Source organism: Schistocerca americana, chromosome 1 (genome assembly GCF_021461395.2).
Source record: "Schistocerca americana isolate TAMUIC-IGC-003095 chromosome 1, iqSchAmer2.1, whole genome shotgun sequence".
In the NCBI taxonomy this organism is placed as follows: Eukaryota; Metazoa; Arthropoda; class Insecta; order Orthoptera; family Acrididae; genus Schistocerca; species Schistocerca americana.
Genome location: NC_060119.1, coordinates 638,328,353 through 638,355,196, shown reverse-complemented (window position 1 = coordinate 638,355,196; position 26,844 = coordinate 638,328,353). Strand labels below are relative to the sequence as shown.

The following is a 26,844-nucleotide window of genomic DNA, read 5'->3' as shown; positions in this document are numbered from 1 at the left end:
GTAGTGGAGACACAAAATTAAACAGAGGTGGTGTTAAACGAATGGTGGGACCGAAGTGTGCCTATTTCCCAATGCATTTTCGATGACGCCACTGAAGTGATGTTACTGCAGTTGAATGTTTGTTTTGTTATAGCTCAGTTTACACAAGCATCGAAAACTTGCAGCTGCACTAGTTTGTGGCTCCATTTTGTGCAGGAGCATCTTTGAAGTGCCAGAGTTTTCCATTGGCTGCACTGAATTGTGCGGTTGTCAAAGTTGTATTCGAATGGGTGAAGTTGTGATATTGTAACGAATTACGGAATGGAAGAGAAAACCAATATACGCGAGATAATAGCAACATTAAGTGACCACACGGAAAGAATATTATGTAAGGTAAACGAATTTTACAGTTTCTAATACAACAAATTTATGCGATTATTGTGTAGTCTCGATGAAAATGCATTAATTGTTAATCTTTTTTCTGTTTTGTGTATCAAGAGACGACAGGAGTTGAAGGACGATGAGGTTGTGGTGAAAGGGGTTATTGACAGACTTAATTCTCTGAATTATGTTCGAAATACAGGGTGGCCAGATAAAGAGGAGATCCTGAATGCTTATCAAAAGGCTCGAGAGGTAAGTATATAATGATATATATAATTTCAGGTAGGCCGGTTTGTGTGGCCGAGCGGTTGTAATCGTTAGTTTGGAACCGCGCGACCGCTACGGTCGCAGGTTCGAATCCTGTCTCGGCCATGGATGTGTGTGATGTCCTTAGGTTAGTTAGGGTTACGTAGTTCTAAGCTCTAGGGGACTGATGACCTCCGAAGTTAAGTCCCATAGTGCTCAGTGCCATTTGAATTTCAGTTAGTGATAGAACATCAATGAAAATATTATGTTAGTCACTTGATATGCCGGCTGGCAAAGTGGCATTGACTACAAACTCCTGCTGTAGGCTTTGATCTCTCCGAGGAAATATTTTTCAAATATATTTATTCTTCTGTTTATTTAAATTGCGAAGTAGTGTAATGTCTAGAAATAGTGACGGCTCACTTCTCTTGCTTCGGTATCCAGGGCAACAATGACTTCCAGGTAAATGCCGTGATGGTTCCTTTGAAAGGGCACGGCCGACTTCCTTCCAAATCCATCCTATGGGACCGATGACCTCACTGTTTGGTACCCTCCCCCAAATCAACCAACCAACCAACAGTGACTTTTACCTGTTAATAAATTCAGTATGTGTGTACGCTGCTGCCACTGGTTCTCAGATATACATCTTTGACTGGCGGGTCATACCACATCAAAGGGATCAATATTAAAAAGTACCCCCACTCGACCATCTCCAAATCTAATGAAATTTGGTGTGAAGGTTCTACAATGTCTTTGGTGCTTATATACCAAATTTCAGTCTAGGGGGCAGGCCGTGCTATTTTTTTGTTTTCTGTGAAATCTGGGTAGTAAAAAACTTTAATTATAAATGGAAAACTAGGGCACAACATACATACTGCAAACTGTTACAAGCAACAGGAATTTTTTATTCATTTAAATAGTAATATAATGTTTCTATATTTTCAATATTATTTTACTGAGCGTTAAGGACTTGAATATAAAGATTAATTCCTGCTCTGATGTTTATGTTTCACTTAGAAAAGTTTTTAATTGGTCAACTGCATATGTTTAGTATACAAATAAGGGCATAGTAGATTTTTTTTAGCTCTTAGATTAAATGCTGCATCCAAGAAAGTGAGTAGCTGCAGTGTTACAGAAGGACATTTTTTCACAGCCATACAAATATGACTTTTAACATAAAATATATTGTTATTTATTGAATTGTATAACAATAAAGGCTGTCTTACAGGTTACTTATTAATTTATTAGGGTCATTCCATGCTAAGTAGTCTAGAGGCACCCACGTGACCCTCATGGATTTTGATGAAATTTTGTATGAACATTCACACATGTTCTCAATGAACACTGGTAAAACTTCAGCTTCAGAAATTCAATACTTGCAGAGATATAGTCACTTGTTTGAAACCATAGTACAGCTTTCTATAGTGTGTCCTTGAATTTTCAAACAAGGCTCACAATAATGAAACAATCTGATTGTTAAAGTAATTGTTGCCATTATATTTTCTATAAACGGTGAATCTTGTGAATTTTTTTCTGTGAAACTAGTGATTACGTTTTTACCAAGGTAGTAGGCTACATTTAAGTGTGATTAAATACAAAATTAAAACTCTTAGATGTTTAACCAACCAATTTCACGTTTCCCTCATAACTTTAAGACAAAAATTCACAGGTTGCAACACCCAGGTATTAAAATCTCTGCAATATTGATTGGAAAATTTACATCACTTGATGCATGATTCAGGCAAACCGATTCTTTTTTGGAAAAATGTTTTATGCAAATGAATCCAAAAATTAGGTCTTCATTTTCCACTTGTAAATGTTTACAATTTTGAGAAGTACAAAAAATATTACATTTAATAGGCATAATAAAAGATTTCAGGTATAATTTGAGTGCCAGGAAAATGTGTTCAAACTTCCAGTGCACCTCTTTGATGATGCTACTTTTTAGGGCCTTATATGCTTGCATTGCAAAACCAAATCAACTTTTCTAGATGGTTTAGAATATGCTCTTTCTAATGACCATAGTTTAGAAGAGTTTGGAGAAAACACTTTTTTGAAAAATTTGACTAAAAGTACCCATTTTTAGCACTTTTTGAAAAATCTTCAACTTCACCCTAGATTTGTGAAATAATGGAAAGCAATAGGAGAATGAAATTTTATATTCTAAGGCCTTGTGTTGGTGAGTTATGGTGTGCAAAGTTTCATGTACATTCCACAATTACTTATGTAGATACAAAAAACTAAATTTCGCATTTTTTTAAAACATCCATTTTTTCGCCCAACTTTGCTTCAAATTATCTATATGAAAATTGCTCAGAAATCCTTTTCTTAATATTTTAGTTTAAAGAGCTCTAAAAGTTGTATAAGATGGCCAAGTTTTGTTTCTTTCATGCAAATACTTAGAGATATCTCATCTCAAAGTTGCTGAAAATTCAAGGACGCACTATAGAAAGCTGTGCTATGGTTTCAAACAAGTGACTATATCTCTGCAAGTATTGAATTTCTGAAACTGAAGTTTTACCAGTGTTCATTGAGAACATGTGTGAATGTTCATACAAAATTTCATCAAAATCCATGATGGTCATGTGGGAACAATTCTCGATATTAGACCACTTGGCACGGAATGGCTCATTATTGAAATGAAAATTATGTAGCATAGGAAAGTGGAATTATTGTTAGTGAAATATACACTTTGTACGTGCATAATTAAAATGCTGTTTTGAGAAAGTACCCTTTACATTTAATAAAGATATTTCTTTTTTGTTTTTTAAGAAAGTACCAGGGAAAAAACTTTCATTTAGTTATTGTTCATAAACATCATCAGGACCTGAAAATCTATAAGTAAGTCTTTGAGAACTACCATTAATATGTGGTTCACATTAACAAAAATGTCAGCAGGAGAAACATTAAAGACATCATTCTGGACAATTTAAAATGTGTTTTTAGTATTGTCTGTTGACTTCATTCCCATCACTTTGTAAATGTCTGTATGAGCATGAAACTTCTGAATAATGCATGTAGCATACCTGTATACAAAAGCTATATCACTAAACACTTTGCAAAGTAAAAATTCCAAAAGTGTGGTGTGTTTTTTTTTTTTTTTTTTTTTTTTTTTTTTTTTTTTTTTTTTTTTTTTTATCAGAAGAGGGTTGTGGAAAATGATATTTTCTTAGGCCACTTATAGGCAAACAGTTAATTCATCGGCTTTCCAACATTTTCTTTACTGCTTCAGTTCTTGACACTGGAATGTAAATCACAATAATACTTTTGGCAAGATCTTTTGCAGTTGTTGCAAATTCTTCTGCATTATTTCCTAATATTTTTTTCTGGAGTATGGAACGAAAAATGGCTCTCTTAAGTTCTCCTCCGATGCCATCATGTGGACTCTTTCCATGAGCTGTTTCGAAGTAACTTCGATCAACTGTTAGACCAAAATCTTAATGAAAAAGAGCATCACAAACACAGAACCAGCTTTTGAACTGATTTGCAGCTCCATCACTAAAGTAATGGACATGTGAAATTGGAAACCTAACTTTTGTTTTCAGATGTGCTAAAATTGCCAGATTGAAAGCATGGGCACTGTCCTTACTATGTTCTAAAGAATCAGATACAACACAGTAGTTTATATGCTTCAGTTCAGGACACTTGTAATACACAATGGCTGTAAAACTGGACACATTGGGTGAACACCTGTGAGCCTGCATGATCTCAAATTGATGTTTTATCAAAATGTTTTCTGAGAAATCCTCTAGTACAACAATGTCTGTTTCGGGAAGGACACGTTTTAACATGAGAAACTTGGAGTGCTGCCTACGTGCATTGTAAACATGCCCGGTCAAAGTTTGTAATTGTAAATAAAGTTGTACCTTTGCTTCTGACAACTTTGTTTGTATTTCTTGTTTCTTTGCATGACCTTCTTCTAGACACCATTCATAAAAAGTTATTCTTTCGTTTAAATCTAACCCTTCAAAATAACTGTCAAGAATTCAAGTGCCACACTCTTCACAACTCCTGTCTATACAGCTGATATTGGTGGAATCACAAACTGTTTTCTCAAGTACTTCATCTAAACTTTTTGGTATGCTTAGCAAATGCTTGTTCAAGACCTTAATAAAATAGCAGCATTTTCATAAGTGCAGACTCAAACTTCTCGACCTCTTAGTGTTGTAGGTACAACATGCCTTGGTCGTAATTGTTTAAATTTTGACAGTCCTGTGGGTAACTCCCCATACTCTTTGCAGAAAAGTTCATAAAGTTCTACCAAGGCATTGCCAGCTTATGTCACCTCTTTTGTAAAATTGTATCACCTTCTGTATTGTTTGATTTGGCACAGAATCCCTTCTTTTTTTCTTTCAAATATTGATTGTTTTGGTTTTACATTCCTAGCAGTAAAGCCAGCAACTTCAAAAAAATTACTAAGTTTTTGAGGTGAAAAGGATTTGATGAGTTTTCCAAGAACTTCGGGATGCTTGGAAGGTGATTTTGGGAGAAATCTCTTGATCCTAGCAGTAGCTTTACCTAATGTGCTAGGTGACATTTTTAATGTTGGATTTGCACTGGTTTGACGAGCAAGGGCGCATTGCATCTTTTTCTTTTCTTTTTCATATTTTCGTAAATGACCTATCTTTCCCTCGGCTATTAACTTCTGTCATTTTGCTTTCTTTCTCTCACGATCTTTTTGATGATACGCTTCTGCTGTTCCTGGATCATTCATTTTTTGTTTTTTGCATTCCTTATCACGATTGGCACCAGTTTTGGCCATCACACCAGCACATATATTCAAGAAACTTGTTAAGTCTATAACTGAACGAAAGAAGCAATTGAATTTACATTACATTTCCAAAAAATTCATTGTGAGCCATTGATGTACATTACATTTTATTTTCGAGCTCAAAGAGTGAACATATGCTCAGCTTAAAGGAGATATGCCATGTTTGATTAGAGTATAAATTAAAAATTACAAAGCCAAAGAATTGGGAAATTCTTTTTACATGTTTTTAAAAGTGTTGCACATAACAATGTCGCCTAGTCTTTGCAGAGTAGGCTATGATATTCCTTCACTGTTAATAATTATAAAAATATTTGGAAGTTGTCAGATAAATGCTAACAATATTAATAAGATGCCTCAGCATTTAAATATTTGATACTCTTGCTTATATAGCATATTGAATTATAGCCTACATTCTTCACTCGGGCTTTTAGAGTAATCAGGCTTATTCGGAAAAAATTTTCAGAATTATGTATAAATAAACTACCTTCATTTACATTAAACTAATACTTACTTTCAAATTGTTTATAACCTTTATAACCAGCAAATTTACACTTCCAACATGAACAGTGTCACTTGAAACCTATATAACAATGGAGAGAGAGAACGGAAAACTGGAGAGAAAACATCTGACAGAATTGTTTCATTGGCTAGCTAGGTAAAGACATGCTGTGAGTGGCTGGTTTCATTTTTAGAGAGAAACTCAAATAGACATTTATAGCAAATGTCCTTCCGTAACAAGTTTTACAAAATAAATATTTATTAAATAGTTGTTTCATGTGGATTTATGGTACTGAAGTTACGGAAAAGAAAATTTTATATTAACTGTTCATTATATTTTATATTGAAATTACGTCAACAATTTGTTACGGAAGTACATTAACAATTTTGGGGGAAATTTTATGTCTTTGATAAAGATACCAAATTCCTTCTTTTAATACCAATGTATTCCTGTTGGGCTAACTTAAGTGCCTACATAGATTTTGTCACAGGATCATTAATGTTTGTGATACAAATAATATAAAATGAAACATCCTCCTTTAACAGAAAATATTTTATTTTTTCTAATGTGTGAGAAAAAAATCGCACTAATAATTTTTTAAAAAGGGAAATGACTGTAGCAGATGAAACTACATAGTTTTCTGAACAAAATAGCACAAAGTTTTATGGTGATTAAAAGGTTTTTGAATTTCAGTACTTGTGGCATACAATATCACGACCTGACCCACCAGTATCTTCAGTGGTTGATTTCTTGGGGGATTTTAAAGAGAGGCTACTCACCACTGCATCACGTACGAAGAGGTGCAAATGTGCCAACTTTGCTAGGCTTTTCTAAGAGCTCTAGGATACATTTGGTCATTTGCTTTAATATACATAGACAACTTTTTATGCTGAATGACACTATGGCAAAAATTACGGATTTAGCCATACATAAATATAAATACAAGTCTCCAAAGTGGCTAAAAAATTCGTCGCACTGTTCGGAGAGCCATGATTTGACCAACCACTGCTACGTTTTGTATCAGCCAATCACGCCAAAACTTCAGATGGCTATTCCTACCTACAATTTGTGTATATCAATCAAATTTAAGTAGTGCTGGATGCCCAGATGAAAAGATATGCATCTATAAAGTTGGCCAAAATTTTCTACTTGCAAATTTTATGGTGTTTTTGGGGGGCAATGTCTCAGCTGTGTCTTTAATCCCCCCCCCCCAAGTTGGATAGAGCATCCTTCAAGCATTCAAAGCTATTTTGTTTAATTTCTGGTTCTTGCATATTGATGAGTAAGAATACGTATCAACAGTGGGCAAATGTATTACTGATGAATACAAACATTAATACAATTTGAAGTTGTAAATCAAAAGATGTGTAATTGTAGGGTCTTATAAAGTATAAGATTTTCCTATGGTTTAGAGAAAGTAACTATGCTAATAAGTGTTTTTACATCATTTTTCAGTGTAGAATATAAATATATTAAAACCTCAGAAAGTGCCCTGAGGATTATAAAATCTAGATTATAATGGAATGCTATGTTGCTTTAGAAGGTTTTAACCCTTCAGTGCATTGTCACTCGGTTTCCATTGGTATTTTAAAGCAGCAATACAGTGACATACATTGCTGAATCGCCACTTTCAATTGCTACTTTCATTATTGGCAATTTTCACAATGTCAGCCTTTTGTGCTGTACAGTCTTAGTGTTGAGTATTGAGTTTCTGAATAATAAATAAGAATTGTTTTAGCTGAAGGGAAGCATTAAAACAGTGTTTTGATAGCCTAATTTGTATATTTTATATAAAAGCTACACTGAATATTCCAGAATTTTGTCTGAAGTCATCATTCTATCAAGGCAATAGGGAACTACGATCAGTTAAGGAAATGTCACCAATTGACAAGGAACTTCTTCACTGTAGGTCTGGCCTTGGTTTTACTGCAGATGCCCAAAATTTGTTCATACCAGAATGCCTTGTTGACGACAAAATTTCAATTCCTGCAAAATTTCTGCAACCCATTTGGTAAAGAAAAACATATAACCAAGAAGGCTTGAACACCAGTAAACACGGCGATGTCTGGTAGGTTGAAGTTACTGACTGACCAAGCTTTTAAACGTGGTCAGAAAATTTGTACCAAATGTAGACATGAAATGCCCAAAAAGAATCATCCCACCAGGATAAGCAAGAATCACCATCCACTGAAGACATGGGTGTTGTTGTTGCTTGCTTTACCACTAACACTTCATTATAATCCCTTGGAGAATCACTACTAAAGCTTCAACAGACCAGCAAAAGGGATTCAATGGGACACACACAGTGCAAATGTCTGAAAGCCCAAGGCAGCATTACTAAGGTAATTGCCACAGCTGCTGCTGTGGGCCAAGTAGTTATTGCTCAGCTACAAATGGAAGAGTGCCAGAAATGTAAAGGTATGGACATCTTAATCACACAGCTTAAGATTAAACTTCAGACTTCAAGCAATAGCAGTAAAGTTCAAATTTTGACCCTGGTACAAATAGCTGCACTACTGAAAAAATGGCTAAAGAATTTGCTGTTTCAACTAATATGGTGAAGAAGGCTAGGAAACTAAAGATGGAAGATGGGATTTTGGCAACACCTGCAAATCGAAAAGGGAAAAAAGCTCACTGGTGAAATAAAACAAAATGTCCTCACTTTCTTTGAAGATGAGTTTTCTCGTCTATGTCCAGGCAAAAAGGATTGTGTTGCAGGAAGAATAAATGGGGAAAGATTCACAAGGAGAAATGCCTGCTTCTTTGTAACCTTAAAGAAATGTTCATTGCTTATTGTAAGCAGTATGGAGATGAACTAAGCTTCTCAATTTTGTGAGCTCAGGCTGAAATGCTGGTGCTTCTGGATCACATTCAGAAAGCGTATGTGCAATTCATCAAAATTTCAAATTAATGCTGGTTTCAGCAACATCCATTCAAGATGACAACAAGGATTTGATGAAAAAATGTATGCAGTTTGGAACCAAAAAATTGTATGCTCCAGCTTCGTGAGGAATGTCCAGAAAAAATGCGACTAGATGCTTTTCTTGAAGACTCTTTTAAAGACCATGACCGTGAAGAAACAACGGAATACAATCATTAGGCCCATGCTGGCAGACACATTGGAGACTTGCCAGAGAACTGTTGAAGATTTCATGGAAGTATTGATTTTTGAAAATTACCGGTTTAAGAAGCAATCACTTTGTGTCAGAACACCAAAGTTTACATGTTGTTGTTGTTGTTGTTGTTGTGGTCTTCAGTGCTGAGACTGGTATGATGCAGCTCTCCATGCTACTCTATCCTGTGCAAGCTTCATCTCCCAGTAACTACTGCAACTTCGATCCTTCTGAATCTGCTTAGTGTATTCATCTCTTGGTCTCCCTCTACGATTTTTACCCTCCACGCTGCCCTCCAATACTAAATTGGTTATCTCTTGATGCCTCAGAACATGTCCTACCAACCGATCCCTTCTTCTAGTCAGGTTGTGCTCTTCTCCGCAATCCTATTCAATACCACCTCATTAGCTATGTGATCTACCCATCTAATCATCAGCATTCTTCTGTAGCACCACTTTTCAAAAGCTTCTATTCTCTTCTTGTCCAAACTATTTATCGTCCATGTTTCACTTCCATACATGGCTACACTTCATACGAATACTTTCAGAAACCACTTCCAGACACTTAAATCTATACTCGATGTTAACAAATTTCTCTTCTTCAGAAACGCTTTCCTTGGCATTGCCAGTCTACATTTTGTATCCTCTCTACTTCGACCATCATCAGTTATCTTGCTCCCCAAATAGCAAAACTCCTTTACTACTTTAAGTGTCTCATTTCCTAATCTAATTCCCTCAGCATCACCTGACTTAATTCGACTACATTCCATTATCCTCGTTTTGCTTTTGTTGATGTTCATCTTATATCCTCCTTTCAGGACACTATCCATTCCGTTCAACTGCTCTTCCAAGTCCGTTGCTGTCTGACAGAATTACAATGTCATCAGCGAACCTCAAAGTTTTTATTTCTTCTCCATGGATCTTAATACCTACTCCGAATTTTTCTTTTGTTTTCTTCACTGCTTGCTCAATATACAGATTGAATAACATTGGGGAGAGACTACAACCCCGTCTCACTCCTTTCCCAACCACTGCTTCCCTTTCATGCCCCTCGACTCTTATAACTGCCATCTGGTTCCTGTACAAATTGTGAATAGCCTTTCACTCCGTGTATTTTACCCCTGCCACCTTCAGAATTTGAAAGAGAGTATTCCAGTCAACATTATCAAAAGCCTTCTCCAAGTCTACAAATGCTAGAAACGTAGGTTTGCCTTTCCTTAATCTAGCTTCTAAGATAAGCCGTAGGGTCAGTATTGCCTCACGTGCTCCAACATTTCTACGGAATCCAAACTGATCTTCCCCGAGGTTGGCTTCTACTAGTTTTTTCATTCGTCTGTAAAGAATTCGCGTTAGTATTTTGCAGCCGTGACTTATTAAACTGATACTTCAGTAATTTTCACATCTGTCAACACCTGCTTTCTTAGGGATTGGAATTACTATATTCTTCTTGAAGTCTGGCGGTATTCCACCTGTCTTATACATCTTGCTCACCAGATGGTAGAGTTTTGTCAGGACTGGCTCTCCCAAGGCTGTCAGTAGTTCTAATGGAATATTGTTCACTCCCGGGGCCTTGTTTCAATTCAGGTCTTTCACTGCTCTTTCAAACTCTTCACGCAGTATCATATCTCCCGTTTTATCTTCATCTACATCCCCTTCCATTTCCATAATATTGTCCTCAAGTACATCACCCTTGTTTACATCTTGAGCAGCTACAAAAAAAAAAAAAAAAAAAAAAATGAATTAATTATATTGATAGATTTTGTTGAGAATTATTCATTTGGTGTTCAGGATTCTGTGCAAGGATTCCATTGGGAGAAATAGTCAGGCCACATTTCATCCATCTGTTGTCTATTTCAATGGCACAGAATGTCAGAGTATTGGCATTTGTATGGTCAGCGTCTTCAAGATACCATTGCTGTCCGTGCTTTTCAAATAAAGTTGATAACATGTTCAAAGACAGACTGAATACATTAAGAACATTTATTACTTTACTGATGATTCAGTTGCTCAATATAAGAATCTCAAAAATTTCATCAATTTATGCCTGCACGAAAAGGATTTTGGCATCACTGCCAAATAGAATTTTTTTTGGAACAAGCCATGGTAAATTGCCTTGTTGATGGCATTGGGGGAACAGCAAAAGGACTTGCAGCCTGTGCTAGTCTGCAGAGGGCCTTAGATAACGAAATATTGACTCCATATGATTTATTCAAATTCTGTGATGATAGTATTCCAGGTGTAAAGCTTTTTATGAAGCAAAAGAAGAAATTGAAAAAAATCCACCCAGATCAAAAAACAAGGTTTACCACGGGACATCCAGTATCTGGAACAAGAGAAAAACAATTAACTGTGATCAGCTCAGAATAAGCAGAGTTCCGATGATGCTACAATATTCACAGTTAATGTTTTCGAAGCAGATGAAGAAATTCCAGCAGTCTCAATTCAAAGTTTACAACCAGGACAGTATGTTACTTGTATGTATGGCAATTTTTGGTGGATTGGAAACACAATGAAGTTTCACATGAGGGTCATTCCATGTCAATTCAACCAGTTTGAGAAAATGTTCCAGCTGATAGTCTCAAATTTGGCTAAAATTTAGCACACCAATGCTACCTTGTGTGGAACACTCATGTTCCCCTGCCAATTAGTTCCAGAATTATGGCTTGGGGAAAAAGGTGGCGTGACCCGGAAATTGCAACCCGCATCTGGCAATCTATCTTCAGTCCCAACTTCAGGTCTTAATAACTTTGGAACTATTCCACACAGTCCAGTGACATTTTTACAACCCAGTAACACCCACTTAGAGAACACACTCTATGAATCAAGACACCAACAACATATTTCTGAGGGAAAATAAAAAATTTCAAAATGTGATTAAAAAAATGTATTACATTAAAAGGTACATATTGTAGGTGCCCTCTATGCCAAATATGGTAAGCTTAATGTGGCCTAAACACACACAGAACTCACCATGCCCATATCAGTCACACAAACAGAGTTACATGCACACGAAAATACAAAAATTTGAAAAATTACCTGAAAAAAACGTGGCTTTTCGAAGTGTGGTAGTACAAAAAGGACAAGTGATACCCAAGCCAAATTTCAAACACTGCATAAGTAGACCATAATATAATATGTGGCAAAATTTCAACTTGTTATTGCAAGGCATTTGTGTACAATAAAAGTTGACAGATGTAATTGGTTACGTTTCTTTTAACACGATTTAGCAAGTAATAGTGATGATGCAGACAGCTTGTTTCAGAGCTGCAGCAATTGTTGGGAACCATTAGGCAACAGAAAGTTAAACATGGTAGTTTTCTTGCAGGAACAACAAAGGAAACAAGCAACAATTACAGGTTACTCATGCTTTTAAGACTCTAGTTCAGACTGGTCAGTGCTGTTGTGGAAAGTCAGTATGGAGGCAGAAGAGTGTACTAGTGGTGCTTTTGTTCAAACAAGTTGCAGTGTTGGTAGAGCACAAGCATCTGAATGTCATAAAACAACATATGGAACAAAATGTGCTATTTGCTTTGTACTGTATGATCTGGACGAATCGTACCAAGATTTGTTGCTATGGAGATCCAGGATACACCCTGTGGGCACAAGAATTACGGTTCCAGGAAACTTTAGTGTTTATCATCATATGAAAGTGTTTCTGGTATTCTTTCCTACAAAGAAGTTGTTTTGATCCATTTCAGACAGTGAAGTGAAGTGTAGCCTCAGAGAAATTGATATAAAGTCAGTATTGAAAGTGAATCAGTGCATGGGACTTAACATGAAACCAGGACAAAAGTTATGTTCAAGGTGTGTTACACAGCTAAAAAACGAAGAATATTCTGAAACTTTCTGGCAGATTAAAACTGTGTGCCCGACCGAGACTCGAACTCGAGACCTTTTCCTTTCGCGGGCAAGTGCTCTACCATCTGAGCTACCGAAGCACGACTCACACCCGGTACTCACAGCTTTACTTCTGCCAGTACCTCGTCTCGTACCTTCCAAACTTTACAGAAGCTCTCCCGAGTTCGAGTCTCGGTTGGGCACACAGTTTTAATCTGCCAGAAAGTTTCATATCAGCGCACACTCCGCTGCAGAGTGAAAATATCTCATTCTGAAGAATATTCTGATAATTTACATGACAGTGACGAAGAGTATCAGCCACCTACGACCACAGCAGATGAGCAATTAAGTATTTCAGTGACTGCTCTTGGTTTGTTTCCCACGAAGACACACAAAGTTGGGAAAAGAGACAGGCCCAGCTATGGGTGGTAGAAGAAAACTACAAGAAGCTCAAATGCAATTAAAACACAAAATAGCTGACACACTAATGGTGGAAGAGGAAGAACTATCTGCTCCAAAGGAACAGAAATTATGCTAGAAATGCTCTGATTTGGACAAAATTGTGCATGATTTGAAAGAAAAATGTGCCATATCCACATGCCAGAAAAAAGTAGCTATTCTTACCTACACTGCAAAGGAATTCAATGTTTCTATGTATATGGTAAAGCAAGCTAGGAAAATAAAAGCATCCCAATGAGTGCTTCCATAACTTCAGCAGGCTCAGGGTAAGCAATTGAGTTCAGAAATAAAGATGCTAGTGTCGGAGTTTTATGAAAATAATGACTACAGCCGAATAATGCCTGGAAAAAAGACTATGTAACGGTGAAAATGGGAAATGTACGTGTACAGATGCAAAAGTCTGTTGCTATGCAACATATCAGAACTATATGTAGAATTCAAGGAAAAGTATCCCAATACCAAAGTAGTTGTATCATCTTTTTCCAATCTTCGGCCAAAATGGTTTGTGCCTGTAAGTGCAAGGGGCACAATGCTTGTGTATGTGAGACCCATAAGGATTCTGGTCTGGATTACAAAGGTGCAATGAAGCTGCTAGTGTGTGATATCAGTTCGTACCAGTGCATGATACACAGGTGTGAAAAGTGTCCTGGTAAGGCAAATCTTGCAGAACACATGAATAACAAACTGTATGGTGAACTCCTTATGGATGACGATGAACTTGTTTCTTATTAACAATGGATGCACATGGATCACACAAGTCTTGAAACAAAGCTAAGTACAGTGGAAGATTTTGCTGAAATGTGTTGTCAAAAAATGGACAAACTGACCACACACAGCTTCATAGCAACAGCACAGTCGTCTTATCTCCAGCTTTGTAAGGATAATTTGAAACAAGATGAAATTATAGTAATACTAGACTTTTCTGAAAATTATGCATTTATAGTTCAAGGTGCCATCCGAGGACATTTTTGGGACAACAGTCAAGCAACTCTCCAGCCATTTGCGATTTACTATAGAGGTTAATTAGGTGATGTGTCTGTCATGAACCTGTGCCTTTTTAGTGACCGTTTAATTCATGATGCCATTGCAGTTCATGCCCACATTCGCACTGTCATGGCATATGTGAAAAACTTGCTGCCTCACATACATTTTGCGAAATACTTCAGTGATGGGGCAGCTAGTCAGCACAAAAACTGTAAAAATCTCAAAAATTTATGCATGCATTACCATGATTTTCAGATTCATGCAGAATGAAATTTTTTCGCAACAGGTCATGGTAAAAATGTATGTGATGGTATTGGTGCTACCATTAAGCGCATGGCATCACGAGCTAGTCTGCAGCACCCTACAGGAGGTCACATTCTAACACCTCTTCAATTATTTACCTGGGTACAGAAAAATATCTCTGGCATACAATCATTCTATGTTTCGAAAGATGAGGTGAAATCAGTCGAAGAGTTGCTAAAAAGCAGACTAGAACACGTTAAAACTGTTGCAGGCACAAGGAGCGATCATCACTTCTCTCCAGTGGACTCTGACAATGTGCAGATGAGCAGACTGTCTGGTTATAACTATAGGTTCATGCACAACATGTGTCTTCACAGTGTGTCTGACTCAGGATTCAGAAGCAAAAGCAGCAACATACAACCAGGTTGCTATTTTATTGCAGTTTATGACAACAAATTGTACTTAGGATGTGTTGCAGAGTGCTTTGCAGCAGAAGGTGATGTATTTGTGAACTTCATGGCACCAGCAAGATCATTTCATTGGCCACGTTTGGCAGACAGGTGTTGGATTTCTTTTGAACGTATTCTTATGACAGTTCCAGTTCCTACCACAGTGTCACGAAGCCAGTGCAATTTGCCACTCAATGTACAGAGTACAGTAGCTAAAGTGTGGGAGAATTTCTGTTTCGAAGCACAATTGACTGGTTTTTAGCAGTTAAGGTGCAGTAAACATTAATGATAGGTTGTGTTAATCTGTCTATATGTTTTTGCTTAGTGATGAAACAGTTGTGGGAGAGGATAAGAAGAGGCCGAACAGTTTACGATATGTTTTTACAAAATTGTGTAGTGGAAAAATGGCCACATCACCAAATACATCTGTCAGCTTCCATTGTACACAAATTTCTTGCAATAACATGCTAAAATTTCGAGATATATATCATTATGGTCTACTTATGCAGTGTGTGAAATTTGGCATGGATACCACTTGTCCCTTTTGTGCTACCACACTTCGAAAATCCACGTTTTTCAGGTAATTTTTCAAATTTTTGTATTTTCGTGTGCATGTAACTCTGTTTGTGTGACTGATATGGGCATGATGAGTTCTGTGTGTGTTTAGGCCACATTAAGCTTACCACAAAAAAATTTATACCCTTTTTGAGTGAATTATATTTGGCATAGAGGGCACCTACAATATGTACCTTTTAACGTATTACATTTTTTAATCACATTTTGGAATTTTTTATTTTCCCTCAGAAATATGTTGTTGGTGGATTGATTAATGGAGTGTGTTCTCTAAATGGATGTTACTGGTTTGTAAAAATGTCACTGGACTGTGTGGAATAGTTCCAAAGTTATTAAGACCTGAAGTTGGGTCTGAAGATAGATTGCTAGATGCGGGTTGCAATTTCCAGGTCACGCCACCTTTTTTCACAAGTCATAATTCTGGAACTAATTGGCAGGGGAAACTAATACTTTGTACACGAGTGTTCCACACATGGTAGAATTAGTGTACTGAATTTTAGTCAAATCTGAGACTATGAGCTGGAGCCCCTGGTTGAACTGACATGGAATGACCCACAAACAACATGTCCTCATCACCTTTATGCACCCACATGGTCATGCCTGTTCATTCCACTAGTTGACTGCTAAAAATACCTGCTGGATTCCTGAGCAACATATCTTCATGACTTTAGAACCCCATCATCATCATCATCATCATCATCACCAGGAAGACAATACAGTTATCCATGATCCGTCATTGACAAAATTGTAGAAGTGCTTAACGAAAAGTGGAACTGACTCTTTAGTATTTTTGTTCTGCAAATTTGCTGTTTTTTGACTATATTTGTTTTTATGTCATGTGTTAAACTAATGTTTGAAACTGACTTATACATGTCAATAAAAATAATTATGGGACTTGATGAGCAAAATATTTGACTTTTCAATCTTCTTGAAGTGCTAAGAGAACAACTTTTGAAATGTATTCTTACTCGTCAAACTGAAAGATCCAGGAATTAAACAATATTTCTTTCAAAGCGTAAAGCATTCTTTTTCCAGCTGTAGCAAGAAAGAGGATTGAACAAAACGCAGTTGACATATTGTCCCCCAAAAATACCCTAAAGTTATCAATTAGAAAATTTTGGCCGACTTTGCAGGTGCATATCTTTTTATCTGGGCATCCAATGTTAATTAAATCTGGTCGATATATAGACATCATAGATATGAATAACCCTCTGAAGTTTTGGTGTGATTGGTCCATATGAAAAGTAGCAGTGGTTGGTCAAACCATGGCTCTCAGAATAGCACAACGAATTTTTTAGCCACTTTAGAGGCTTGTATCTATATTTAGGTAAGGCTAAATCCCTAATTTTTGCCACGGTGTGATTCAACATGAAAAGTTGTCTGTGTATATTAAAGCAAATGTTTGCTAGAACTTTTAAAAAAGCCTAGCAAACTTGGCACATTTGACCATTGTACATGATGTGGACGTGAGTAGCCTCTCTTTAAAATCCCCTAAGAATTTAACCACTGAAGATACTGAACTGAAATTTGGTATGTAGTCAACAAAGACCATATAGAACCTCCACACAAAAATTCATTAGATTTGGAGATGGTCGAGTGGGGGTCTCTGGTTCTCTTGACATGGAATGACTCAGGTGTAAGAGTAATACATTTAGGGAGTTGGAACTGAAGAAAGACCCAAAAGACTGCCAACTTTCCTCATTAGTTGCCTCAGGAATCCCATGTGCTTGTCCTCTTCGACCTGGAGAAGTGACGGCCACTTATGGACAGGGTGGTGCAGATCTTCTGGGCTGCAGGTGCAAAATGTGATTCTTAATTCCTATTGTTCTTAATTCCTATTGTTGCGAAAACGCACAGCCTACTGTAACCTCAGATATTTGCTATTGAAAATGTTTTATCTGTTGCCATCTCATGGCACATTGTTGAATAAACACACTTGAATTAATTCAACTTTAAATAGGATTAAATTGTTATAACGAAAAACTCATTTCACTGAAGAACAGATAATAATCAGAATCCTGTCGCTCTCTCTCAGTAGGCCAGTGAAAGATAAAAAAGCCCCTTCCCTCTGAACTAACAGTCAGTGTGCTGTCATTCTTGGGTTATGCTGGTTCTGAAAGTAGGTTCTGCTACTGTCATTCCAATACTTAAACACCTGATTGACATTCTTAATTGTGTGAAGTTGTATTTTGGACTTAAAGTACAAGGATTGGTTCTACTGAACCTACATATATCAGGTGCATGCCCTGTCCAGTAACTTACTGATCTGCATGACATAAGTGTGCAAACTTGAAGAGAATAGAACAAAGAATACTTATTTTACAGCAACATTAGTTTTTGGGTGTAGGTTGTGGTGATAGCATGGGCTGAAGTCTGGGTTTGGCTGGAAAGTGACAGTTTGGTTGAGAGTTAGTGAAGCCTATGAATTTTTAGGTGTGGTGAAATACTGATCTGTAGGGTAACCTGAAGTCTAGGTTTGTTTGAATGGTAACAGTTTGGTTGTAAATTGGTAAAGGAGTGTTTTGGTTAATCCCAAGTGTCCACTTAATAAGCCCATACCTCTGACACATCAGAAAGTTGGCTGAAATGGAGTAGATAATGCATTCATACATGGTGTTATACCCTGATATTTCTGATACAAACCATCAGTTTTTAATTTTTTTGTGATTAAATGATGCTATATCTCTTAATTGGCCTTATGCTTTTTCTACACAACTTTGCTTCATTGAACCGAGATATGCCCTCTCCAACTTACTGTTTTAGTGCACTTGTTATTTTGCCATCTGCCTCAACTTGTGCGGTTCAAGACTCAGACCTTCTCCTTGTAGTGCCAGTTTATTTTGCAAAGACTCAGAAGTGTTGTGCTTACGTCTGCCTTGGCTTCATTTACAGAGTCAATAAATTATTTACTTGTAATAATAAGGAATTTTCTAAGCATCATTAATATTAGAAAGCTTTTAGAAAAATGAGTTTCTCAGTGTGTTTAAATTTTACGTGATTTTGTATTGTTTCTCTGTAATTCGTCTTTCTGCTCTTAAGATTTGTGAATGTATATGTAGTTGGAAGCTGTATCAAAATTTCTGCTCAGTTAATAATTTGTTATTTTGTTTTCTTTTTGACCAGACAACAGATTTTTTTTTTTTGAAATTGGTTACTTACGTATTCTGGCATTTCTGTTATTTGTGCAGTCCAAGCTGCAACTCAGCATTGTGGCTCATGGGAGTGAGTATAAATGGGAAATGCCTTTATGGTCACTCTCATCAGCTACCGTGCGATATGTCAGCATGGAGTGTGAGAGTTGTATTATTTCAGCATCCATTTTTACGAATAATTTAACAGCTGTAGACAGTGTGCTGATGAGAAGGTAATGGGCATTTACGAATGGCAGCATTTCTGAATTGCTGAACGTTAGGTTGTGTGAAGATGGGCCAGGTGCCAACTGGCAGAGACCAGACTTAATAGCCAATACTTATGTTCAGAACCAATCTTGAGCAAGCTTCTAGAAGCAGTTGTGCCACAAATACTCGACATTCCCTTGGCATGCTGCAAAATTCACCCTGGGCATTTCCTTTCACTTGGTTTGCTAGTTTTGTTTCCCTTTCTTCTCCAGCAAATTATATTGTTTGCAACATTTGTTGTTCTTGAATGAGTCTTTTCCGTGTGTTAAAAGAAATGCACATTTCCAAGAATGTTTTTGGAAAAGAATTACCTAGTGATGCTTAGTTTCCCAATAAAACCTCTTTATCCTGTTGATCTGTATATCATCTTTTTCTTGGCCTTTTAGGTATTCAGTTTATGATGATGATTTGGGTGTTTCGTTGCATAGTTAAGTTATAATCTTACAAAAAAGATGTTAGGGAACTAGATAACATTTTTATAAAAATGTTTTACCTGAAATTGATGTCGGTAGCCTACATTGTAAATTGTGCTACAAGATGTACATTCTGATAACGCTTATCAGTATACAAAGTGACATCAATTCAGTGTTGCAATAGTTTATTAAAATTATACATCGAAACTATGATGTGCTTCAAATAACGTCATGGCGGACATTATTATTGTGGTATTGTTTTTTTATGAGAGACATCTGTAGTGTGAATGGTAAGGTCACTTCGTAATTTGAACTTTAAAAAAAAAAAGTTAAGGTAATCTTAAAATTTATTAATTAGTTTTCTTATATGACTTCCTGCTATGTGTATTGATGGTGTTTGGGAAAACAAATATAAGTTTTTGGAATGTGGAGCATTTAGCAACCACATAAAAGAAAATATAAAAAAATCTTGATTGAGATTGTCACACTGCAGCGGAGTGTGCCCTGATGTGAAACTTCCTGGCAGATTAAAACTGTGTGCCAGACCGAGACCCGAACTCTGGACCATTGCCTTTTGCGGGCAAGTGCTATACCATCTGAGCTACCCAAGCACGAGTCACGCCCTGTCCTCACAGCTTTAATTCTGCCAGTACCTTGTCTCCTACAGGAGAGCTTCTGTGAAGATTGGAAGGTAGGAAATGAGGTACTGGCAGAAGTAAAGCTGTGTGGACGGGGCATGAGTCGTGCTTGGATAGCTCAGATGGTAGAGCACTTGCCCGCAAAAGGCAAAGGTCCCGAGTTAGTCTCGGTCCGGCACACAGTTTTAATCTGCCCGGAAGTTTCACAGAAGAAATCTTTTTCTGTAGAAGCAAAGCTTGATAATTTTTAACATGTTTTACTTGCAGGATCGTGATGAATATAAATTTCAACTAAATGACTGCAAAACTAAATTAAAAGAACTGAAGGAGGAGCTTGAAGCAACAAGACTGAACCAGACACAGCACAATATATCCATAGCAGCAGATTTATCTCAAATCAATGAAAGGGTAAGAAATATATTGTCATAATTTACACGTGTTCCTGCTAACAATTAGTGTATAAAGTAGGTTCCTTTCCTTGCAGCAGTTGCAAATCCAGTAACTGTATCAAAAAATTGATACCATTTGAATATTCTTATATGTGAATGAATAAAATTAGTTAGTTTGCTTGTAAACACACAAGCTCATTTGGTGGTAGGATTTTAGGTTTAGAAAACTTTTGCGTTCATAACCCTATCCCTTGTTTGGTGTTAATTCACATTCTAAATATGGTTACAGAATTACTCTTTAGTGGTAAAATTAAGCCACAAAGAACTCGAATAAACTAGTGTAGGACAAGTTTCCCATCCTAGACAAATGTAAGGTAACGCTTTATTGCTAATGACCTCAACACCACACCCAAGTTGAACACTAGTCTCCTTGAAATAGGGCCATATACACTAAATAAATACCCTTCAATGGTATAGTTAAGAGATAAGTAAATTTGTTCTGTTTTGGGCACTAAGTTTGCTGCTGATCATTCCTTTTCTGAAACTTCAATTTTACTTGTACACCATTCCTTTTTTAAAATTCATAAATGTCCTTAATGTATAATCCATTCCCATTTTGTATTAAAATTCATAAATGTTTCTAATGAATGTGCCACGACAACAAGAAAGTACTTTAGAAGCCTGAAATAACGCAGTTGTTGGGGGACATGCTTCCACGTTATATCATACCAATGGTATATTGAGAGTGAACTGTGTAATGACAAAAATATGCATGGAATATTAGGAAGAACACACAATGCAATATTATATATGCTATACAATAGTATATTTACATTTAAAGAACATCAGAAGTAAAACATTTCAGAAATTTATCAAAAAGGGTACAGAAATTAGACGAACTTTGCTCAAACGTCAAACAGTAACACAAGTCTCAATACGGTTTATAAAGTATACTGTCACCTACAGTATGATAATTTACAGCACTACCTGCAACCTACAGTACGTCATTATTCTGCTGCTTTAAAGAGGTCAGTTAACTTTCTTTGGCAGGTCATTTCACCCAGTTTCTTTAGTGCTTATTGTTTTGTGCTCATCTTGTGCAACAACTCAGTTCGATTTGGTTCACTCTGTTGCTCCATACACATTCTCACTTTGTTTATATTATCCAATATTTTGTGTGTACTGGGAACATCATCTATACTTTCTTTTTCAGCTTCTTCATCGCCATCACTGACTGCTTCACTAATCTCATTTCAAACAGCATCAATAATCTCATTGTCATCTATGATCTCCAAAATTGGTCCTTCATTATTGATGACTAACCAGTGGTTGAAGTCTTCTAGATCAATATTGCGCTGTAGAACATCACATGCAGACTGGATTTAAATCTATGTCAATACAGTGTACATCTGTTCATTTTCTTCAATTTAACATTTTTTCCAGCAATTCCTAATAGTGGTTGGACCAATGCTTTGCCATGCCAAGCCTACTGAATGTGCAACACTTAGAATTTACAGATTTCTAGGACATTTTCTCATCTCAATTTATTATTCAAGCAAGCAATTCACTGCGATCAAGAGTCTCAAATGCTCGCATGATGCACTGATCCAGCAGCTGAATTAGTTCTGTCATGTTTTTTTGGCAAAAGCAAAGCTTTTATTTTTCCATATTCTGATTGCAACACATCTGCAGGTAGGTGAGCTGGACAGTGATGAAGGATTAGTAGAGCTTCTTCTCTGAGCTTGAGTAACCGTAGGTGCCGTCTCACTGACGGAACAAACTCTTCTTGAAACCAGTTGGTAAAACTATCACACATCATCCAAGTATTCTTTGAATGCCTGTAAGTGAATTGTAAGGATGACATGTTTACTTGCTTACCTTGGTCTCTTACTTTCACCTGTTTTTCAGCTTACTGCTGCCCAATTTATTTGTGGCAAGGAGGGGGGTTATTATGTATACTCATTTTCTAACCTACCCACACACACGCACCCACACACACGCACCCACACACGCCCCCCTCCCCCCCTACACACACACACACAGTTCTGGTTGGAAGCAATCGATAGTAAAGCACAGTTCAATCACAATTATACACTTGATGATCATTTAAATGTTCGTCTACCATTGCTTTATGTAGAATTTCAGGAAACAAGCAGATTCCCTGTTCAAAGACCTTCCTTCTCCTTCAGCAGTTGTTTGGTGAACTTCATAGTAACATTTCAATCTTAAAATCCATCACTCAAAAGCTATAAAATCTTTGTTCCATGTAAATCAAAGCTGAAATTTTTCAGCTTTGGCTCACAAAATGGCTCTCACCTTCACTTCTCTTTATTAAAAACTGCCTTTAAAGGCATTTGTCAAGTTCACTTGCCTTTCTTAGTTTAGTCAATCTTCTGTTCATTCCCACACTTCAATAGTATTTAAAGAACTTGTAAGTTTATTGTCTTCTTTCACTCAAGTGCTGATTGTTCCTTCAGGTATACCAACTCACTTTATAAGCTTGCTAAAGTTTCATCATTCTTCACATAATGAATAATTTTCAGTTTATCATTCACAGAATGCACTTTCTGTTTCTGTGACATCATAACAAGCACACAGAAACCTATAGCACACTGGACTCGCATTCGGGAGGACGACTGTTCAATCCCGTCTCCAGCCATCCTGATTTAGGTTTTCCGTGATTTCCCTAAATCGTTTGTCAAATGCCGGGATGGTTCCTTTGAAAGGGCACGGCCGATTTCCTTCCCCATCCTTCCCTAACCCGAGCTTGCACTCAGTCTCTAATGACCTCGTTGTCGACGGGACGTTAAACATCACTAACCTAGCCTAACCCCACACAGAATCCTAGACAATGAATGAATAATTTGATCCACATGCTGGTTATGCTGATTTAGATTATTGCCAAGCACTATGGCATACTCAATATGTTGACCGTGTCGCTATGTTAACTGAGATGTGTGTATTCAAAGCTTCTGTCCAGCAATGATCCTGAGATGACAAACCAAAGGTTGAGTTTAATTAAAATAATTAGTGAAATATTTTACATATTTCAAACTCAAATGGAATCAGAAGTTTTCAAAATTTGATCTAAATAGGTTGCTGACTTGAGTGAACAAAAATGACATCAGAATTAACTCCAAGTAGTCCCACTGTCCTTTAATCCCTTTACAAAGGATTACTGTCAAAATCTGAAAAATGCTGGAGGGAATTGTTTGATTTTTTTGATAGTGTGTAGAACATTGAAAACATTGCCTTTGTTCGTCGGTGTATTAGCTTGTTTTGAGAGAAATATTCTGAGATTATGGGAGTGAGTGCTATAAAGTGAACTGATATTATGTGTGTGTCTGGATTAATTGCAGAGACAGAGAAATGTATCAAATGTGGTGGTGAAATTAATATGCAGTCAATCTGCGCGAGCACACTAAGTACATAGATCAGTGTTTTTTACTTAAATCGTTGGAGAAGGCAGGTGGATCATTGTTTATATATGATTGTGGCATGTTCGACATGTTAATAATCAGTGATACACCTACATCTCCCCATGATTTAACTAACAAACATTGATCCACTCTCTTGGCCTGCTCTCGCAGATGGATTGCATAGCAAGACAGAGCAGAAAAATATTTTGGTGCTCTTTCAAATGTATTGGGGGTTTTGACACTGTCCTTGGTTTTCAGATAGTAGCACAGTGTAAACAGCTGTGACTCAAACAAAGAACAATTAATTTTATAATCCTCATTTACAGCATCACGGCACTCTTTCTTCTGAATGTATTGCTTCAAAACACGTGGTCTGCCTGCAGCTCTCATTGTCCATGTAACAAACAGCTGGCACACCTTCTTTTGTTCCCATCATACCTCAAGGCAAGTGCGGACAACATTCCTGCACAAAACCACTTAAGCACTCCAGCGACCCTATTCGAGACTTATTGGTAAAAGATAATGAAATCATACGTATGCATAGTCTCTTTAAAGTGCACACAACTTTGTCCAATAGCTAGAAATACATCCAACAGTTTTCTACTAAATGTAGCTGTATGCTGCACAACACTTCGTTCATATGGCGAATAGCGATATAGCCATACAAAAATTATTCGAGAAAAGACTCAACACTGCTTACTACGGTACAGTGTGATCTGTGAAGACCAACTAATAATACGCACCAATCAGTCTGTGACGAGGAGGTGTTTGATTAGTGCGTAACTGGTTGCATGATAATATTGTCAGTCGTTCCCTCAAAATACGTTGAAACCTGTATTTCATTATGTGGGAACACACTCTATACGTTCAGAATCTTGCTCCTGATTATGTTCAACTGACACACTTGAAATGCATTATTGAGGTTACTGAAATGCCACAGCGTATCGTATTTAGTGCACATTCATACTTGTAGAAGAAATACACGAAGGGAAAGAAATAAATGGTATCAACAAATTGTCGGGGGAACTATAAAGTTGAGACACAGAATTTCTGACCAAGTTCTGTATTCAGAAAGTGAAAAATTTAGTCCTGCCAGTAGACATGTGTTACACTCAATGGACCTATCCTACCTTTCAGAATTATTATTTCCTTCCTCTGGGATGAGAGAGAGATAGATGGGGAATGCATACAAAGGAAGGGCAGTTCATGTAGACCTCAGGATGAGACGGTTTCACCAATTATGAAGACGGGATGAGACAAAGATGGAGAAAGGGATGTGTAATAGAACATGAGGTCAAAGATAGTACATTGGTAAGCACAGTCCCAGCTTCTGTCTGGTGGTGGTGGTGGTGGTGGTGGTGGTGGTGGTGGTGGAGGTGGAGGGAGGGGTAAGAATGAAAAGGTGAGAGATAAAAATGTTTTTAGAGGAAGTTGCTGAAAATAGAAACTAGTTGTTGTAAAACTAAGAAACTATCTTTTGCGTGGTTTGTTTATCATCAGGATTTCCTTCCAGTGAGCCTGGTAGGAACTTGGTGAACTATATGCCTCCATTGGTTTCTGTCCTGGTATAACTTTTCCCTCTCCACTACATGTCATGTTACTCCTCTCCTCTTGAGATCTTCCTTAATCTGGCCTGTCCATCTCTTTCTAGGCCACCCAATTGGACTTCTTCCTGGTACCTCCATCTCCGAATACTGGCGTGGCGTTAGTCGGGTGCATTTGCTTCACATGACCGAACCACTTCAATCTCGGAGCACTCATTCTCTCCTCTGTAGTCAGTGTCACCTGCAGGTCTCTCTTTACATAATCATTCCTGACTCTCTCTCTCTCTCTCTCTCTCTCTCTCTCTCTCTCTCTCTCTCTCTCTCTCTCTCTCTCGCTCTCCTAGTTTTTTGTAGAGCTGACCTAAGGAACTTCATTTCACGTGCTTGTATTTGACTCTTCTCTCTTATGACACAAGCCTCTAGACTATACATCATGATTGGCGGGAGATAAGTTTTATACGTGATCTGTTTGGCTCTTTGAGGGACTTCCTTGCCCCAGGTTAGATTTCGAGGTTGGTGGAAGAAGCTAGATCCTTTTGTTATTCTGTTTAAGACTTCTAGTTTGGAACTTCCATTGTGTGATATGATGCTACCCAGATAATTGAAGCTTTTCACACATTCAACCTTCTCCCACCTCCAGTATGATGTGACAAGGTGTGGGTGCCCTGTTCATCTTCATTGCCACTGCCTTGTTCTTTCTCACAGTTAACTTGAATTTTTAAAATTTTGTGTTCCATTAATCTAGTCTCCTCTGAACCTCCATTTCGGTCTCTCCCGAAATGGCGATGTCATCAGCAAAACCAGAGGCACTGAGACCTTCATTTTCTTCTTCCTTGATTTTTTTCATGACTGTGTCCATAAGTGTAATGAAGAGTAAAAGGGATAGCAGACTACCTTGCTGAACACCTCTCTTTGTCTTAAACGATTTTGATCTTCCACCTCCTACATGTACACTGCTCTCAACCGTTGTACAGCATCTGGACTTTTTTTAATTAATGAATCAGGAACATTGTTTTCTCAAGCATTCCCATATTTTATCCCTTGGTACACTGTCATATGCTTTTTTCAAATCCACGAATACGACTATAAAGTCCTTTCCTTTTTCCCAATATTTCTCCATTAACTGATGGAGGGAGAAAATGAGATCTTTTGTTCCCATATTACTTCTGACCCCATGCTGTTGTTCCTCTAATTGGTGTTCTAGAATTTTCCGCAATCTTTTTTTCTAATGATCTTTTCTGTTATCTTAAGGCAGTTTGATAAGTGTGACTCCTCGGTAGTTGGTGCATTTCTTTCCGCTACCTTTCTTGTACAATGGTATTATAATTCCTTTTTTCCATTCATCCGGCTCTTTGTTTTCTTTCCATGTCACCCCCAGTATCCGGTGTAACCAATGTAATTTGTGGATTCCTGCGGCTATAATCATATCCGCTGTTAGCTCATCTACTCCAGCCGCCTTCCCACTTTTCCTCTGTTTCAGGGAATTCTTAGTTTCTAACAAAGAGATTGG

At 37.3% G+C, this 26,844-nt stretch overlaps 1 protein-coding gene across 2 annotated transcripts in view; it reads left to right on the top strand.

Annotated features, from left to right (window-relative positions):
* The first annotated feature begins 206 nt into the window (after positions 1 to 206).
* LOC124607626 (centrosomal protein of 112 kDa-like) overlaps positions 207 to 26,844 on the top strand; it is a 155,582-nt gene continuing 128,944 nt past the window's right edge. The window contains exons 1-3 of one of the 2 annotated variants that reach the window (XM_047139921.1): positions 207 to 372; positions 478 to 612; positions 20,250 to 20,390. In XM_047139921.1, coding sequence (XP_046995877.1) covers positions 301 to 372; positions 478 to 612; positions 20,250 to 20,390 — 348 coding nt within the window. In that variant the 5' untranslated portion in view covers positions 207 to 300. The remainder of the gene's footprint in view (positions 373 to 477; positions 613 to 20,249; positions 20,391 to 26,844) is intronic. The other variant, XM_047139920.1, reaches the window with a different exon arrangement.